Genomic DNA, 14,095 nt, shown 5'->3' on the forward strand with positions numbered 1-14,095 from the left:
GAAGACTGGAACCTAAGGGGAAAATGATCATTCCTAAAGATAGGTGTTTATCTGATTTACCAAGTCCAAAGGGGCTAATCAACATTCGAATCCAACGGAGGCACGAACAGACATTGGGCCATAGCCACTTGATGAGTTTTCTTTAAACAACTTTAACAAATATAGATCAGCGATCTAAGCTGTGCGGCTCCCACTATCCTGGTGATCCGAGGCAGGAACTGCTTCACTTCAGGCGCTAACGATGTTGGCTCCGAATGGTGAGAATAAACTGGAGGCCGCAACCCTATATTGTATGCAGGTACCTACCTAGGTATGTAACTAGAGCCCCAGTTGATTACATAAATAAGATAAATTCAACACCTAACTAGTTAGTTAGTTAACTAACTAGGCACATGGCGAAATATAATAATCTCAATTTGCGGTAGCGGTACAATATATATTCGACCTAACTAGGTAGCGGGCCTAGCTCTGACCGTTATAAAATGGCAGCTAAGACAGGAAAGCCCCACCCGACAGTGGAAGTTCCCATGGAACCAAATATGTATCGTGACTCTGGACCTATGACCTCAGATATGACATCTGGAGCTAGTCTACGGATAGTATATGTGTATATATACTGACTCTACTAGGAAGTGTAACTAAAGCAAGATACAAAGTAGCGTAATACCTAGTATGGACATATGTACGGAGTATGTATGTGTTGTTATTTCAACAATGACACAAGACTTCGGGACGTGATTGACCAACAATGCAGTTGATCGCGTAAGATGATGCATACATCAGTACTCCATAGCTGCTTTATGCATCGGAAGTAAATAAATCTTAATGGATTCATGGGTTCTGACCCTAGATCGCACAATGCCATCATTCTAGCTTTAAACTCTATGGACATGGGAGCTACCTCAGCCTGACCCGTACTCTGTCAGTAACATTGGCAATTGGCCGATCCTAGTTGGAGGCCCAATAGCACAGAATACTTAGAATAACAATACCGATTGTCCATTTGACAATATCCATTGGGACATGAAGTCACCAAGCCAGGGAAAAATAAAAATAAAAATAAAAAGGGTGTAACACACAAATACAATACCATACGCGTGACTTCTCTCCAGAATCCCTTTCTTCCCCTATCAACTTGCAACAAGCCCATTTCTCTTTCTTCTATTTTTCTGTCTTTCTTTCCTTTCCCTTCCATTCCCCTTTTTTCATCCTCCTGCCATTGGCATTCCGGTATTTCCGCAGTGTGGTGGTTGCTTATCCTTCCCCCTCACTTTCCCCCCAGTCCTATTTGTGCAGGCGGTGTGTTGTGGCATCGTGCCTCATCCTAGCGGCTTTCCGCCGAGCGAAGTTCCACGACGCAAGCTTGCCCTGACTGACATCAAAGTCAATCAATGGCTTCCGCTCTTAACTCTGTGCCGGCTAATCACGCGTCTGGCAACGCCAGCGCGGGTGCCCCTAGCACCGGTCGATCTACCCTGAGATCCAGTAACAGCACGAAGGGGTCTGACAACCGACGACAGTCAGGCAGCCCCGTCGATGGCGGACAACGGTATGATCAGCCCTTCCTTCTACACAAATGTCAAATCAAATCCTCGTGTAATTCCATATCCTCTCGGACTTGGGAAACTCCCCTTTGTTATTATCCTACCCTTCCCTTGTCCGGCTGGCGATTGAGCTGGTGAGCTCTGTTGCATGCTTGCTTCGAGTTGTGCGCCAGCAAGAGCCAATTGAAGCTGTCGGATTCGATGGCAGAATTGTTTTGTCGTTCTCTGCTTCGTGACCAGTGGCCACTAACGCAAGCATGTTCTACTGCATAGGCGCACAAACTCCCACAAGGCCTGGACCCAAGGGACCAACCCCATCACTCAACGATCCTCATACACTTCATCGAACGGCAACATGACCCACCAGAAACAGTCTGGGTCCCCGAGACCCAACCAGAAGGAGTCAAACACTCCTGATAGCCATGCCCATGACCGCCTGGTTTTCTTATTCGCCAGCTTCATTGTAAGCCCAGTCGCGCCACCATACCCGTTGATCAATTCTAACCTGCTACCTAAGGGTCTACACACCACCATTACCACCAAGTCCGGAGACAAGTTTACCGGTATCTTCTCTTCGTCGACCATGGAGCCTACCGAACTTTCGTTCCTGCTCAAGATGGTCCAGCGAACCTCGCAAGAGGGCCAGCCCCGGGCAAACGGCGTCAGCGATGTCGCAACTCCGTACATCGGCTCCGCGCCCGAGCACATCATGTCGTTCGATATCAAGGATATCGCCGACATTGCCGTTCCAAACGTTACCACAGCCGAAGTTTCAGCCAAGGAACCAAATGGTACGGGTTGCTTTTTTTAATCGGATTAGTTTGTGTATATACTAACCTAGTCCACAGGTGCTTCCCAGGGTTTCAGAACTGACAGTGATATCTCTGGAAACTTAGCCATGCGAGAGCGGACCCTGCAGCGCTGGGAACCTGCCGAGACTGACATTGATATGTCACTCGAAACAAGTAACACTTCTGCGGGATGGGACCAGTTCGAGGCAAACGAGCGTCTCTTCGGCACCAAGACCAACTACGATGAGAACATCTACACCACTCGCCTCGACCGTTCGGATCCCAATTACAAACAGAAGCAAGCGGAGGCAGCCCGGATCGCTCGTGAGATCGAGGGACAAGATGTGGACAACTCCCACATGCGTGAGGAGCGTGGCCTTGTAGCACCGGATACTGGCGACCAAGACGAAGAAGACAAGTACAGTGGTGTTCGACGCGAAGACAAAGCCTTCCCTCCCCTGCTTTCCGGTCAGCCAAACAAGTACATGCCTCCCGGACGCCGCCAGGCAGCTCCCCAGCCTGCTGCGACGCCCACTGCACCCACCAAACAGCCTGTTGCTTCCCCTATCCCCATCCCATCTCCGGCCGTGGCCAAGGGAGTTGTACCTTCACACCAGCAAGCTGAGCCGGTCGCATCGCTGCAGCCCACAGCAGATATCGAGCGAAAGAGTACCTCGGGCAAGGGTGTCATACCCGCAGTACCTACTGTATCCGCAGTATCAGCTGGAAAGCGGCCTGCACCTGAAAATGCGACTGCAAACGTGGAGGTAGAGGTGCTGGATCATTTCCGACAGTTCGCGAATAGTGAGAAAATGAAGATGCAGGAGCGCCGTCGCAACCAAGCCTCATATGACCGAACCATGAAACTCAACGAGCTGCTGAAGTTTTCCAAGAGTTTCAAACTCTCGACTCCGGTGCCGAAAGACCTTGTTCCTATCCTGGCCAAGGACCGGCAAAAGCAGGAAGCAATCATGCAACGAGGGCTGCAACAGGGGGATGATAAGGCGATACCGAAGGTCACTACACCTCCTACAGAACAGCTACCTGTTCGTGCCGGACCTAGTGGATCTGTACCCCCATCTGCACCAGCTGATCGTCAAAACTACAACCGCACCCGTCAGGGTTATCCGCCCACTGGGCCTCTCGCTGGTGGGAGATTCCCTCAGCAAGTAGTTCCGCCCGGACGTCCTGGTGTTGGCATGCTCAGCCATCGTCTAGCGGACAATCTGCAGCAACGAAAGGGCGCGGGAATGGGGCCTGTCCCTACTCCTCTTCCCATTCAAGATGCTCGCGGAACACCCACTGGTCCTGCCAGCGACCAGCAGAGAATCACCAGCCCTGTCAAGTCACAGGCTGGGTCTTCCGCGGCAACCAAGTTCAATGTCAAAGCTATGGAGTTCAAGCCAAACCCCGCAGCGAGCACTTTTACGCCCGGTTCCTCGGGCGCTGCTGCAAGCCCACGGCCTTTCTCTCGCAACCGCTCTGTGTCACGCGCCACAACGCCAACTGCGTTCTTTGGCCCAAGGAAGCCACTGCCTGTCTCTGAACGACCCTCGATCAGTGACCAGTTCAATCCCATCAAGCGCATGAAGAAGGAGAACGCAGAGACTACTGAAAGGTTGATTGTGTTGAATGGAGGTATTCCACCACCCTACAAGACTTTGCCAACTTGGGACATCGCGGATGGCAGCGAGGATAAGACGTACGATCAGATGTTCAAACAGCCTGTCGGCGTGCCGACAGTATCGCCCCAGGGTCGGTCCGCCTCCCACAACACCAATATTCCCCAGCAGCATCAGCTGCCCTTCCACTTCCAGCAAGGTAACCCAGCCATGCCGCCATCTTCTGGTCCTACGAATGGACCCCATGGTCTTCACTCTCAGGGCCCCCATGGCCCCTCCCATGTGGATGATCATCACCGCATGCAGTTGTCCGCCTCTAACTCCCAGGTTTTCCCGTCCCCGCGGATGCAACATGGATATCCGTCCCCTATGGCTTCCCATGCCCAGCTTTCTTTCGCACAACCGGTCCCTCAGTTTTACGGTGGCCCCCAACCCGGCCACATGAGACCTTTCCAGGGTGGTGGGCCTCAGTTTGTGAATGGCGCTCCTATGATGGTGCAGCAGGTCTCAAATGGACCCTACATGGGAGTCCCGCAGGGCATGACTCCGTATAACGCACAGATGCCCATGTACTCCCCGAACCCGGGCCACGCCTACCCCCAACATACACCTCAACCGCATAGCGGGTACCCAAGCCCGAGCCGTGGTGCACCGATGATGATGCACCAGAACTCGCAATCCGGACAGCCTCCTCAATCACTAATGTTTATGCCTGGCCAACCCGGATATCCCCAGCAGTCCGGACATAGTGAGTGTGGCTACGGTCCCCTATCAAGCAACTCCAGTTTTTAACCAACCCAGTGCCTCCCAACCGTGGCAACTACCCACAGCAGCCTCACTTTTCCTCAAGCCCTCATCAACCGCATCATTTCCCGCCTAACCAGCATCGGACACCCAGCAATGGCTTCAATCAAATGCCTCAATTGCCACCCCAAATGTCTGCCAATACCCCAGCCACAACCCCTGGAGCTTCCCATCCGGCCGAGGCAACGGATGAAGGAAAATGAACTACACGAATCATGAAGCCGTGAGCGGCCCCCTCGAATGATGCTACATCTTATCGCTTAGCTGTGACTTGTCCGCGCTCTGCATTACTGGCAACCGCCAACTCAAGAACCCCGGTTACTCTTCCATGACCGATCTTCATCTGTTTCCCCGTCATCGGCGCGGTCCTCAAAACATTTGAATTCTGCGGTGAACTTCGTGTGGTCTCAAGACTTGCTCGGTGAGTGAACAGTTTCGTAGTCTTGAGCAACATCCGAGCAACATCCGAGCAACATCCGCTAACCCTGTGATCAGACATGACAGATCAATCTACTAGTTGTGCCTATCTATTTTCCAGATCTCGATCTGGTGGTTTACATGAAACGAATTTCTAGGCGATGAACACGTTGAAATCGATCACTTGATATCCGATCTAGCTCATCGTCGTATGCCTACTAGTGCACAACATCTCCACATACGTCATCGTCGAGTTGGAGTCTTGAGGGTTTCTCTTTACCTGAGACGGCCTCTTCCTTCTGATTCACTCTTATCCGGTTTCTTTTTTTTTTTCGTTTATCTCTTCTCTTGCTTTCTTCTCAGTTGTTGGTTGGAGGGCTGTGTGTCCCCTTGGTGGGCTCACTGGCCTTTCTACCTTTGATGGAGGGAAGTAAGGTCTGCGGTGGGTTGCGTTACGGCATGGAGACAATGCTTGGTCGGATGGTGATGTGGGCGAAGTTGATCGGTCTGGGCGAGCAAGCGGAGCAGTGAGGCGTGGTTGAAGATGTGTGAACTTGACAATACAGATAGCTCGACCCATGGCCAACTGGCAATGAAATAGTTATCTCATGAAAATTTCTCCATCATTCTGTGTAGTCGGCCGCTCATGCGGTCGTGTCATGTCTGTTTGAGATATTTTATTCCCCTTCTCGGATTTATAGCTGGACGGCAAGCAAGGGAGGAAAAAAGATGTGCTGACAGCTTCTCTATACTATATTATAACTTTTGGCCAAATAAAACACCACAATTTCACCACCCGTATCCATATTCAACATACAAGCCAAATATCGGGAATTTTAGATAACTGCTACAGATGTCAGCAGCTGCAAATCACCTCATTTCAAATGAATAATGAGTCAAGTACAGGGGGAAAAGTCTCCTCAGGTTTAATTTCAACAGTGTCATCATCCAAGCCACAGACACCAGACATCAACCTACCGCGGTGCTTTATCCCATTGCAAGCTCCTCTGACCACACTCCAGCCATAAAAAAGCCTCAGAACAAACCCCCAAAACCCCACCAAGCATTACAAAAACCAACCACATCCAGCCCGCACCCCAACTAACACACCTCTCCGTCTCCCAACTTCCAACCCCCCACAGCAACATGCCCACACCACTCTCCACAGCAGATGAAAAAGAGAAAAGAAAGAAGAGAGAGAAAGAGTAGCCAGGAATGACAATTCCTGGGCAGTCAGAGAGAAGACTATAGAGATGTCCGTATCCCGCAAAGCCAACAGAACGCCGCCAGCAAGAATACGTCCAACCCCAAGCCCTCGCAAAGAACACCATAAGAATGCCATCCAGCCACCCAAGTCCCCTCTTCCCCCTAATCCCCAAACCCTCGCACCCTTTACGCCACAGCCATTGGTCGCCCACCCGTCCTCATGGAAGCGAAGCGGACACGGCAACCCCAGATAGCGGCGCCACCTCCCCGTTTCCCGCACTTTCTCGCACTATAGACCCAACACCGTACACGCTATCACCCTAACCCTAGGATATGATCCCAAGGCGGACCTCAACAATGCAATACAGCAATATGCGATGATATTACAGTAATTGAAAGCAAGATCTCGGCAATGAGCGCGTCGGTGCCAAGCCACAGCTGCGGTCATGCTTCGGGACGGACGGAAATGTAAATGTACACAATGTCTCCCATGATCCAGGACCAACGCCGCTTTGTCCGACGTGGCCGCGAGCCATGGGGGTGCTGGCTAGGATCTCGATGCTGCTTTCCAGCAATGCGACGGGAGACGTAAGTGTTCTGCTGGAAGAGTGGGGGGAATGGTGTTATGTGAAGTTGGTTATCGAGAGCGTGATCGGAGGAGGGTGTCGTCGTGGTCTGGGCACAGCTCTATGGTGGTGTGGCACCATCATGGCTGGTCCAACAGACAGTAGTCTGCTGGAAAGAGATAGTTGGTTCGTGCGCACGAGGTGGTAGCTCTTGAGGTTCGCTCCTAGCCGGTTTGTGGTGTTGCGTGGGTTTTGGAACTTGCGGGAGTACCATCGGTTTTGCTGGGTGAGTCTTCTTTTGTGGTGTTGTGGTCATGGTCTGACCTTTTACCAGAGTTCGCATCATTGGAGAGGGCGACTTGCGTCGCTGGTTGGTGTACTTTGTGTACATGCATGGGAAAGGGACTGGAAAACTTACTGTTTGATCATTAGGGTTGTGTCGACTGGTATATAGGTAAGTGTGGAAGAAGAAGAAGATAAGTGCTGTAGCATAAGTCTTGTAAGTTCCAGTGGCATTTGGCGACAGAATTAGACGCGTGGGACAGTGGCATGGAGGTGAAGAAATGGAAGACAAAGCGGAGCTTTATTTATATGAGCACGTGATGCCCTCAGGCAACGTTGTTTATCACGATAAGGGCTATCAGTCACATGATTTGGGTGGGTCTCCGATAAGGCGGGGGTGAAAGGAGTTTGTTGTTTGATCTGCCTGGCTATCTGAGTTACAAGCACACTGTATCAGATCTTCGATCATTTTCAGTCACTATCTCGACCTATTGATCTAATCCTGACAGCCGACTGAATATCGACCCCTTGGCCATTGGCCGCCCCGACTCGCGCACCCCGGACACCCCAAATAAACCCCGACCTGCTACATCGGTCACATCACAGCCATGGATTTCCTGAAGTCAGCTATCGGATCTGCCATCGCGAAGGGCGGAGGACTCCCATTCTCCCTCGGTGACAGAGTTGACATCGGTGATTCGGTCTGGGCACTGCACAACGGTACGAAACGGGTACGGTGGCTTTTTGGTTCCTTCTTCCATGCGGGACGAGCTTCAATGGCTGACGACGTCGTGGCACATATAGGATGACGGTTCTGCGTGCAGTGTCTTCGCATTTGATGTCAATGCGAATAAGTCGCGCCTCCCTCTTGCGAAAAATGCAGTGCGCAAGTCTAGAACCTTGCGGCATCCTGGTGTTATCAAGGTTTTGGATACGATTGAGGTATACTTGGCTCCCGGTCCTTTGGTCTGAATATGAGATTATGGCGCAGACGCTTACGACTTGACAGACGGAGCACAATCTTTATATTGTCACGGAACGAGTCGTGCCACTCAGCTGGCCGGTGAAGCGGAGGAGCTTGAGTGAGGAGACGGCTAAGTGGGGGTTGTATACTGTCGCGGTACGCTATTCTTGAGAGTCTGATATCATGGCATTGCTAACGAGGATTTATTTGGACAGTCTACTCTCAAATTCATCAACGAGGATGCTTCCTCAGTTCACGGCGCCGTGCGCGCATCCTCGGTGTTCATAAGCGAGAGCGGCGAATGGAGGCTAGGAGGTTTTGAAATCCTGAGCTCTATGAAGGAGGACGATGCGATTATATATGTGAGTTATTCTGGTTCAGGTTTATCTAGCAAGTGCCCGGTTGATGCCAAATACTGACTCTATGCATAGACGTACGGAAGTAGTGTACCCGATGCCGGTCGATACACGCCACCGGAAGTTGTCAAAACAGGCTGGGATACTATCAAGCGCAACCCTTTGACAGCAGTTGATGCCTACGGGTTAGGCATCTTGATCTTCGAGGTTTTCAATGGGGGTTTCTCAGGCAGCGACCAAGCTGGCAAGACGACGAACATTCCCCCCAGCATGCAGCAAAGCTATAAACGTCTTTGCACCGCCAACCCGAAACTACGACTAAGCCCGGGGCACTTCGTGGACCAGGGAATGAAGCAAGGTGGATTCTTCCAGACACCACTCATTCGAATGACTGAAGATATCGACAGCTTGGGGCTCAAAAGTGACGCCGAACGTGAAGAATTTATTAAGTGCGTATATTCTCAACATGCTGCATACAATCATTTCTTGGCTGACATATCACGACTTGCAGTGAGCTTGATAATCTTTCTGGGGACGACTTCCCTGAAGAATTCTTCAAGATGAAGGTGCTCCCAGAGCTACTGAAGTCCGTCGAGTTTGGGGGTGGTGGGCCTAAAGTTCTTGTGGCTACCATGAAGATTGGAGCAAAGCTGTCGGCAGAGGAATTCAACGCCAAGTTGACTCCTGTTATTGTCCGCTTATTTGGCAATCCCGATCGAGCATTGCGCGTCTGCCTCTTGGATATCCTGCCATCAATGATCGATAACCTTCCCCAGAGGGTTGTCAACGATAAGATCTTCCCTCAAATGGTAAGCTATAAGATTTTGGGTAATGCACGTTTTACTAACATGCCATAGACTTCTGGTTTCACCGATGTTGCTCCGGTGGTTCGAGAACAGACAGTGAAGGCTGTTCTGACTATCATCAACAAACTCAATGATAGGATTGTCAATGGTGAACTCTTGAAGTTCCTCGCCCGCACTGCTAATGATGAGCAACCTGGCATCCGTACAAACACTACAATCTGTCTTGGCCGGATTGCTAAGAATCTAAGCCAAGGCGTAAGTGATTTATCCTTAATGTTGGATCATGTCGCTGACATTACATATAGACTCGCTCTAAGGTGCTGATTGCAGCATTCACGAGAGCCATCAGAGACCCCTTTGTCCATGCTCGAAATGCAGGACTTTTGGCTCTGTCCGCGACTATTGATGTATTTAGCGAGGAAGATTGTGCTGTTAGGATCCTACCTGCCATTTGCCCTGGGCTTTTAGACAAGGAAAAGTGAGTAATGCGCTCGGTCCCTAACTAATGGATAGCCCGATACTTACAGTTGAAAAGATTGATTCGCGACCAAGCAAACAAGACGTTTGATTTGTATGTCCAGCGGACACGGAAATATGCCAGCACGATGCCAGACACCGTGATCCCCCCCGCCGCACCTGCAGAAGTCAAACCCGATGCGCGTGTTGGCACACCCAATGATAACTCCTGGGCCGGCTGGGCTATTTCCTCATTCACAAACAAAATCGCAGCTGCTCACGGCGAGATTGAACCCACCGCCAGCGCTAGCAAGCCTGTTGATTCCGATACTGCTCGCTCGGCGTCGGTTCCTCGTCCTGCTCAACAATCACCCTCACCCTCAACCCCACTCGAACCACGAAAACAAGCACTCCGTCCCACAGCTCAGTCCATGAACCGGTCAATGTCAGATCGCCCAGCCCCGGTAGTCCACGACGAGCCCGAAGAAGAAGGCGATGATGTCTTCAATGCTTGGGGTGCTATGGACGACGACGAAAAAGACGACGATCCATTCACTGCCGCTGTAGCTTCTCCCAAACCCAGTTCTCCCGTCCCGTCATCGACAAAAGCCCCAGCGGTGCCCTACGATGATGGCGGCGAACCCGATTTTGCCGGCTGGCTGGCTGCGAAGTCACAAACCAAAGCCAAAAATCCTTTGCCAAAGGGCCTAGCCAAGGCCGCTTCTACCAATACCGTTACCACACGGTCGACGATAAGCAACGCCAAGTCTCGGAATGTGGTTTCACATAAGAAGATTGATACTAAACCCAAAGATGAGGAGACCGATGATTGGGGAGATGCATGGGAGTAATCGGGAAACACCTTGCTCTCCTTTTTTGATTTTCCATGTCCAATCCCGTCTAATGAAAGTCTAGCGTGTCAATATCCCATAACCTTTGCATCGAGGCGTGATCGTTATATTTGAACTCAAACTCAGACAAAAGATGTCCTAAAGATGACGCTCATTTGCTAAAATCGACGTTGGAATGTAACTAGCACTTTAACAGAGCCAATCAAGTCTCAAAACAGAGTGTCAAATATAAAATTCGACTTCCACCAGGGAAAGCTCCTTAATGAAAAATCCCCGTTCACCAAGTCTTCAGTATCTCCCCAGCAACCCGTTCTCCCGAGCTAATAGCCCCATCCATATACCCAATCCACCTCAGTGAAGTCTCTGTCCCAGCAAAATGGATCCTCCCAACAGGAGTACGTAAATAAGACCCATACTGTGTCAAAACTCCCGGCGGCATGAAAGCACTGGGGCCACCACGGGAAAACTCCTCAAGATCCCACCTCTGAACGAGGATATCGGTGGCATTTTCAACGCGCGGACCAAAGAGATTAGCAAAACTCTGCTTGACTTGACGCTTTACCTCCTCCTCGCTCGCAGTATCCAGCTTGCGCATCTCGTCCGCCTCGATGAACCCCATTATCGCTCCGAACGACTCATCCGCCGGCGAGTTATCGTATGTCACTCGGATTGCCCCGGTGTCGCTCACACCTTCTCCGTTGAGTCCCTCATCCCGCCACCAGGCTGTCGGGAAGATGGCGATGGCTTTGCCAAGTGCCCCCATGGGCATGCGCTGGTTTAACTGATCTCGTCCGGCAGGTAGTAGGGGATCGAATATGATGTGGCTTGCTAAAGGTGGGGACATGGCGACGACAACATGTCGGGCTGAAATATTGACTTCATCTGAAGAGACTAGATAGCGGGATTCTTTGAGCTGGACTTTGCGCACGGGCGTGTTCAGGTAGATGTTTTGCGAACCGAGTCTCTCGGCGAGAAGTGTTGCGAGTAACTGTGTTCCACCACTCACCCGACTATCCTGTGCACCCCCATCCACCCCAATGAGACGGTTGATAGTCCCAGGCCCCGTTTCATCTCCAGCGGCAGCTATACACCACAATGCATACAGCAGAGACGGTTCTCTCAGTTCGGTCGACAGTATAGCTGGGATGGCAATATCGAGGAGAACGCGAGAGTCGGCAGTGGATAGTCGGGAGCTGACGTATGTTTCTAGAGTCATTGAATCCAGAGCCGTGGCATTCGGGGTATTCCATGGTGCTTCTAGGTCGACCTTGCTCGCTAGGGTATTGATGTCGTTCATGAAGAATGCAAGTTCAATAAGGGAGCCTATTCCCACGGGAGGAATACCGCCCAAAGTATCTTGATAATGGTGCACCGTGTTGTTTCGATAGAAGGTTGAATTTCCCGTCGTATATGTCTTATAGGTTGGGAGGCCGAGTTCGGCTGCGAGAGCCAGCACGCGGTTTTGTGTTGGTCCAACATATTCGCCGCCTAGTTCTTGGATGTTCTTTCCCGTGAGGTTGAAATTGAGTACGCGACCACCGACTCGGTCTCGTGCTTCTAATATGACGAAGGATTTGTTGGCCGCTGCCAGGTCTTTGGCGGTGGAGAGTCCGGATAGGCCACCGCCGATGATGGCGACGTCCACTTTGGGGATGAAGGGTTCTGCAACCAGTGCATGGCAAAGGGGAATTGCTATCAAGAAGAGGTGCATTGCACTGAAGGATGACCTGCAGTAAATTATCCGCATAATTATCCGTGTATTTGATCGATGGACTGTTTGAAGTATCACTGAGCTATTGCGGTTTTTTATATGTAGGGATTTCAACGGACGGATTCGATTTATATTTGCTCATTTTACCACCGACTACTACCCAAGGTTACAAAGTACAACAGAGGTAATTAAGCCGATTCGTTCGGCCTAGAAGCAATGTTTTGTGATTAGAGTAGCACGAGCGACAGAAGAGGGCAGAGCAGAGTATAGCCCTGTAGGTGTAGCTATTCAAGCAACATAAATGCCAGCAAACCTTCAAAATATCTCCCTATTACATTATTGTTGCTGGCATGGATATTTGTATTCTTCTTCCGAAATCACATAACGAACAACATGATAGCGACACACAAAAGGAACAGTTGATGTCTGCCGCTACATCTCCGTCTCCGAGTCTTCTTCCGAGGATTCGCAGGATTCGTCTTCTGATGACGATGAGGAGGATTCATTACTTGTTATTCCACTCGATTCTTCTGGGGTTTGTTCGCGTCTCATTTGAGGCTCTACTTTTGTCGCCAGCTGTTTCTTTGGTTCTTCTGGTTCGTCCTCTGACTCCTCTTTTATTGGCGGCTCTTCTGCTGCTGGTTGCCCTTTTGGTTCCCTTGGCTCGTCGTCATCTGATTCTTCTTCTGAGGATTCGTGTTCGGATGAAGACGAGGATGGTTCACTGTTCTCGTCCTTTGGTCGAATCGCTGGTTTCGCTTCCACATCGCGACTTTCTTGTGACACTTTTCTTGCTGCATTTGGCACCGCTTCTTCTTCTTCTTCCTCTTCTTCTTCTTCTTCTTCTTCTTCTTCTTCTTCTGAGGAGTCATCGTCCTCCTCTTCCGATGATGACTCTTCCGAGGACTGTTCTTGCGTCGAAGATGATGATCCGTCATTTTCTTCCTTCAGATGTATCACGTCTTTGTGTGTCATTTTATGTGCAACCGGCACCTGATTTTTGATAGACGAAATTTCGTGTCTATTCAGTTGCACTTCGATTTGCGCCACTTTTTCTTCGTTTTCTTCTTCTTCCGACGATGACGAAGATGCCGACGACGAAGATACTGATGACGCCGAGGACCCGCCATATTCCGCCGCTCCGTGGTCAGCTTGTTCCTGTCGCATAACCCTTTTCAGTCCACACCATTCCGGCATTAGGACTTGCTCCAATTCCCGTATCCGCTGCCGCTTGGACATAGGTTGCTGCTCATGAATACCCTGACCGGCTCTCTTTGAACCAACCGGTTGCTGTGTGGACGTAGCTACCGTATCCATCTCATTAGAGAGCTGTATACTTGCTGTCTCTAGCGGCGCGATTGCTTCATGTAAGACTTGCGACTCGTCATCCATAGTCACGGACGGTGGATGACTTTGGGAGTTTATCGCAAATTGATCTCCGTCCTGAGAAACAGGGGTTCTTTCTCGAAGTTGATCAACCACTTGGAAATCCTGCATGCCCTCGACGGGCAGGGGATCGGATGTCTCCACTGTATCCGGCTGGGTCTGTGGTCCCCATATCTGTTTGATGCTCTCCGCAAAGTTGAATGTTCCAGTAGCAAATATTTGAACAGCTTCAGCAACTGCTTGCACAGTCCGCTGGAATCTTTGATCGCTGGCCATATTGGATTGAAACCCTGTGCTGGTCAATGTGATGTAGGGTGTTTTAATATTGGCCCG

The 14,095-nt window shown here is 50.6% G+C and overlaps 6 protein-coding genes across 6 annotated transcripts; 3 read left to right on the top strand and 3 right to left on the bottom strand.

The window, feature by feature from the left end:
* Nucleotides 1-1,391: 1,391 nt before the first annotated feature.
* Nucleotides 1,392-4,964, top strand: N7518_001358 (putative PAB1 binding protein (Pbp1); the record flags this gene model as incomplete). Its single annotated transcript, XM_057182286.1, has 4 exons — nucleotides 1,392-1,549; nucleotides 1,818-2,335; nucleotides 2,393-4,705; nucleotides 4,759-4,964. 4 exons carry the CDS (start codon nucleotides 1,392-1,394, stop codon nucleotides 4,962-4,964), a joined length of 3,195 nt encoding a protein of 1,064 aa, XP_057043736.1.
* A 1,467-nt stretch (nucleotides 4,965-6,431) lies between these two features.
* N7518_001359 (uncharacterized protein) lies at nucleotides 6,432-6,638 on the top strand (the record flags this gene model as incomplete). Its single annotated transcript, XM_057182287.1, has 1 exon — nucleotides 6,432-6,638. The coding sequence occupies one exon, from the start codon at nucleotides 6,432-6,434 to the stop codon at nucleotides 6,636-6,638; it is 207 nt and encodes a 68-aa protein (XP_057043737.1).
* Nucleotides 6,639-6,828: 190 nt separating this feature from the next.
* On the bottom strand, nucleotides 6,829-7,341 carry N7518_001360 (uncharacterized protein; the record flags this gene model as incomplete). The annotated part of the gene is made up of 2 exons (XM_057182288.1): nucleotides 6,829-7,071; nucleotides 7,111-7,341. 2 exons carry the CDS (start codon nucleotides 7,339-7,341, stop codon nucleotides 6,829-6,831), a joined length of 474 nt encoding a protein of 157 aa, XP_057043738.1.
* Nucleotides 7,342-7,840: 499 nt separating this feature from the next.
* N7518_001361 (COPI-interacting protein CEX1) lies at nucleotides 7,841-10,665 on the top strand (the record flags this gene model as incomplete). Its single annotated transcript, XM_057182289.1, has 9 exons — nucleotides 7,841-7,963; nucleotides 8,037-8,174; nucleotides 8,242-8,352; nucleotides 8,412-8,558; nucleotides 8,628-9,001; nucleotides 9,064-9,361; nucleotides 9,410-9,613; nucleotides 9,664-9,836; nucleotides 9,894-10,665. The coding sequence occupies 9 exons, from the start codon at nucleotides 7,841-7,843 to the stop codon at nucleotides 10,663-10,665; spliced, it is 2,340 nt and encodes a 779-aa protein (XP_057043739.1).
* Nucleotides 10,666-10,942: 277 nt separating this feature from the next.
* Nucleotides 10,943-12,376, bottom strand: N7518_001362 (flavin monoamine oxidase family protein; the record flags this gene model as incomplete). The annotated part of the gene is made up of 1 exon (XM_057182290.1): nucleotides 10,943-12,376. One exon carries the CDS (start codon nucleotides 12,374-12,376, stop codon nucleotides 10,943-10,945), a length of 1,434 nt encoding a protein of 477 aa, XP_057043740.1.
* A 432-nt stretch (nucleotides 12,377-12,808) lies between these two features.
* Nucleotides 12,809-14,038, bottom strand: N7518_001363 (uncharacterized protein; the record flags this gene model as incomplete). Its single annotated transcript, XM_057182291.1, has 1 exon — nucleotides 12,809-14,038. The coding sequence occupies one exon, from the start codon at nucleotides 14,036-14,038 to the stop codon at nucleotides 12,809-12,811; it is 1,230 nt and encodes a 409-aa protein (XP_057043741.1).
* Nucleotides 14,039-14,095: the final 57 nt, after the last annotated feature.

Source organism: Penicillium psychrosexuale (genome assembly GCF_028828465.1).
Source record: "Penicillium psychrosexuale strain IBT 29551 chromosome Unknown utg000002l, whole genome shotgun sequence".
NCBI lineage: Eukaryota > Fungi > Ascomycota > Eurotiomycetes > Eurotiales > Aspergillaceae > Penicillium > Penicillium psychrosexuale.